General features: G+C 41.7%; 1 protein-coding gene across 1 annotated transcript in view; it reads left to right on the top strand.

Annotated features, from left to right (window-relative positions):
- LOC125034597 (glucose dehydrogenase [FAD, quinone]-like) overlaps positions 1-2,500 on the top strand; it is a 9,156-nt gene that overhangs the window by 543 nt on the left and 6,113 nt on the right. The window contains exons 2-3 of the mRNA XM_047626498.1: positions 1,764-1,969; positions 2,168-2,357. Of these exons, the coding sequence (XP_047482454.1) occupies positions 1,764-1,969; positions 2,168-2,357 (396 nt within the window). The remainder of the gene's footprint in view (positions 1-1,763; positions 1,970-2,167; positions 2,358-2,500) is intronic.

The following is a 2,500-nucleotide window of genomic DNA, read 5'->3' on the forward strand; positions in this document are numbered from 1 at the left end:
TATAGTGTACATACGCACACACACACACACACACACACACACACACACACACACACACACACACACACACACACACACACACTTATATATATAGATAGATAGATAGATAGATATAGATATAGATAAAGATACACACTCATACACACACACACAAACATATACATATATACATATATATATATATATATATATATATATATACATACATATACACACATATGTATATATATGTATATATATACACACACACATACACACACACACACACACACACACACACACACACACACACACACACACACACACACACACACACACACACATATATATATATACATATATACATATATATATATACATATATATATATATATATATATATATATATATACATATATATACATACACACACACTTATATATAAATATATATATATATATATATATATATATATATATATATATATGCACACACACACACACACACACACACACACACATGTATTTGTGCATGTTTGTATGTTGCGCATATGATATATTCACAGTGATTATTAAGTTTCCTTAGTTTATTATATAAAGATATTACTTGTTGGGTGTTTTTCATCTTTACACTTCAATGTTCTATACTTGCCCCCTTTTTACTACAGTTATCAGTTTTTACTACAATCATCACAGGTAATAGGTTTAATGCCTCGCAACATGTGTGTACAAAGAAAATATACCAGAAGTGAGAGGGAAAAGAGTGATAGATATATCATCATCAACATCAGCCTGAAGCGATCCACTGCAGGGCGGAGGCCTCTCCCAATCTTCTCCAACTTTCCTGTCGCGTTTTTTGTTTCCAGTCTTGGCCCTCAAATTTCGTTATTTCGTCATGCCATCTTGTCTGGCCCTTGGCCTCTTTGTGTTATCTATAGCCAAGTCTGTCATTTTGTTTGTCCATCTGTCGCCCTGTCTCCGACATATAGAATCTGCTCATTGCCATTTTTTCATTTTGATGCTCACAAATATTCTAGTTTTGTCTGTTCCCTGATCCACGTCGCACTCATCAGATCTCATAGGCTAATTCCCAGCATCAGCTTCTCCATCCCTCTCTGGGCACTTGTTAGTTTCCTCTCCAGTAATGTTTCTGATCCATAGGTCATAACTGGGAGGACGCATTGGTTAAAGACTTTACTTTTTAAATTTCATAGCAAGGAGCCTCTTTGTATGCTACTGTGTCTGTCGAAGGCGCTCCAGCCTAGACTAATGCGTCGCTTTATTTCCTCTTCGCTGGATGTGTTTTTCTGTATGAGTCACCCTAGGTATATATACTTGTTCACTAACTCTAGCACTTCGCCTTGTACATGTATCTGTTCGAATAGAACTCCGTTGATGAACATGGTCTTAGCCTTTTTCTTGTTCATCCTAAGTCCGACTTGTAGACTTTCTCAATTCAGTTGCTGCATTTCATTTGCAGATTCACTGAAGAGAACAATAATATCTGCAAATTTTAGATTGTTTAGTTATTCGTCTCCAGAGAGATATATATGTATGTATATATATATATATATATATATATATATATATATATATACACATACACACACATATATATACATACACACACACACATTCTTTCTTATATATACATGGAGGGAAAAAGAGAAGAGAAAAAGAGAAAGAGAAAGAGAGAGAGAGAGAGCGAAGAGTCAGCGCAGACAGCGGTGCGGGGCAAACACCCATGACCGAACCGCCCCTACCGACACACCCCTCACCTTGCAGTGGGCTCGGGCTCCGGCGGCAGCGTCACAGCCTCGCGTCTCTCGGAGGTGCCGGAGTGGAAAGTGCTGGTGCTGGAGGCCGGGGGGCTCCCGCCGCAGGAGAGCTACGTGCCGGGGCTGGTCGGCCTCGGCTACTTCCGCGGGAATAACAACTGGGATTACGTCACGGAACCCCAGCGACACGGCCTCAAGAACTTCGTCGAGAGGGTGAGTGTTGGAAGGCGCCCGGTGGTAGACGTATGTTTATTTGTGTACACACACACACACACACACACACACACACACACACACACACACACACACACACACACACACACACACACACACACACACACACATATGCATATGCACTGTATATGACCTAATGCGATAACACCTAGTAAAGCCCTGACATCCCGTTGGCAGCGCGGTACGATCCCGCACGCGCGTGTGCTGGGGGGCTCCACCACCACCAACGGCATGCTGTACGTCCGGGGGAACCGCCTGGACTTCGACCACTGGGCCGACTTTGGCAACCCTGGCTGGGACTACGACTCGGTCCTCTACTACTTCAAAAAGGCCGAGGACTACCGAGGCATTCCCACCAACGAGACAGGTGAGCAGGCGACGAAATCGGGGTTCTAGATCAGTACAGATCTTGAATATCATAAGATCCGAAGTCACTCCAGATTCTGATGGGATTCTAGTCATAAAATTATTGTACTAAAGGACGTCGATTTCCTTTTTTTAACATTCTAT

Source organism: Penaeus chinensis, chromosome 18 (genome assembly GCF_019202785.1).
Source record: "Penaeus chinensis breed Huanghai No. 1 chromosome 18, ASM1920278v2, whole genome shotgun sequence".
In the NCBI taxonomy this organism is placed as follows: Eukaryota; Metazoa; Arthropoda; class Malacostraca; order Decapoda; family Penaeidae; genus Penaeus; species Penaeus chinensis.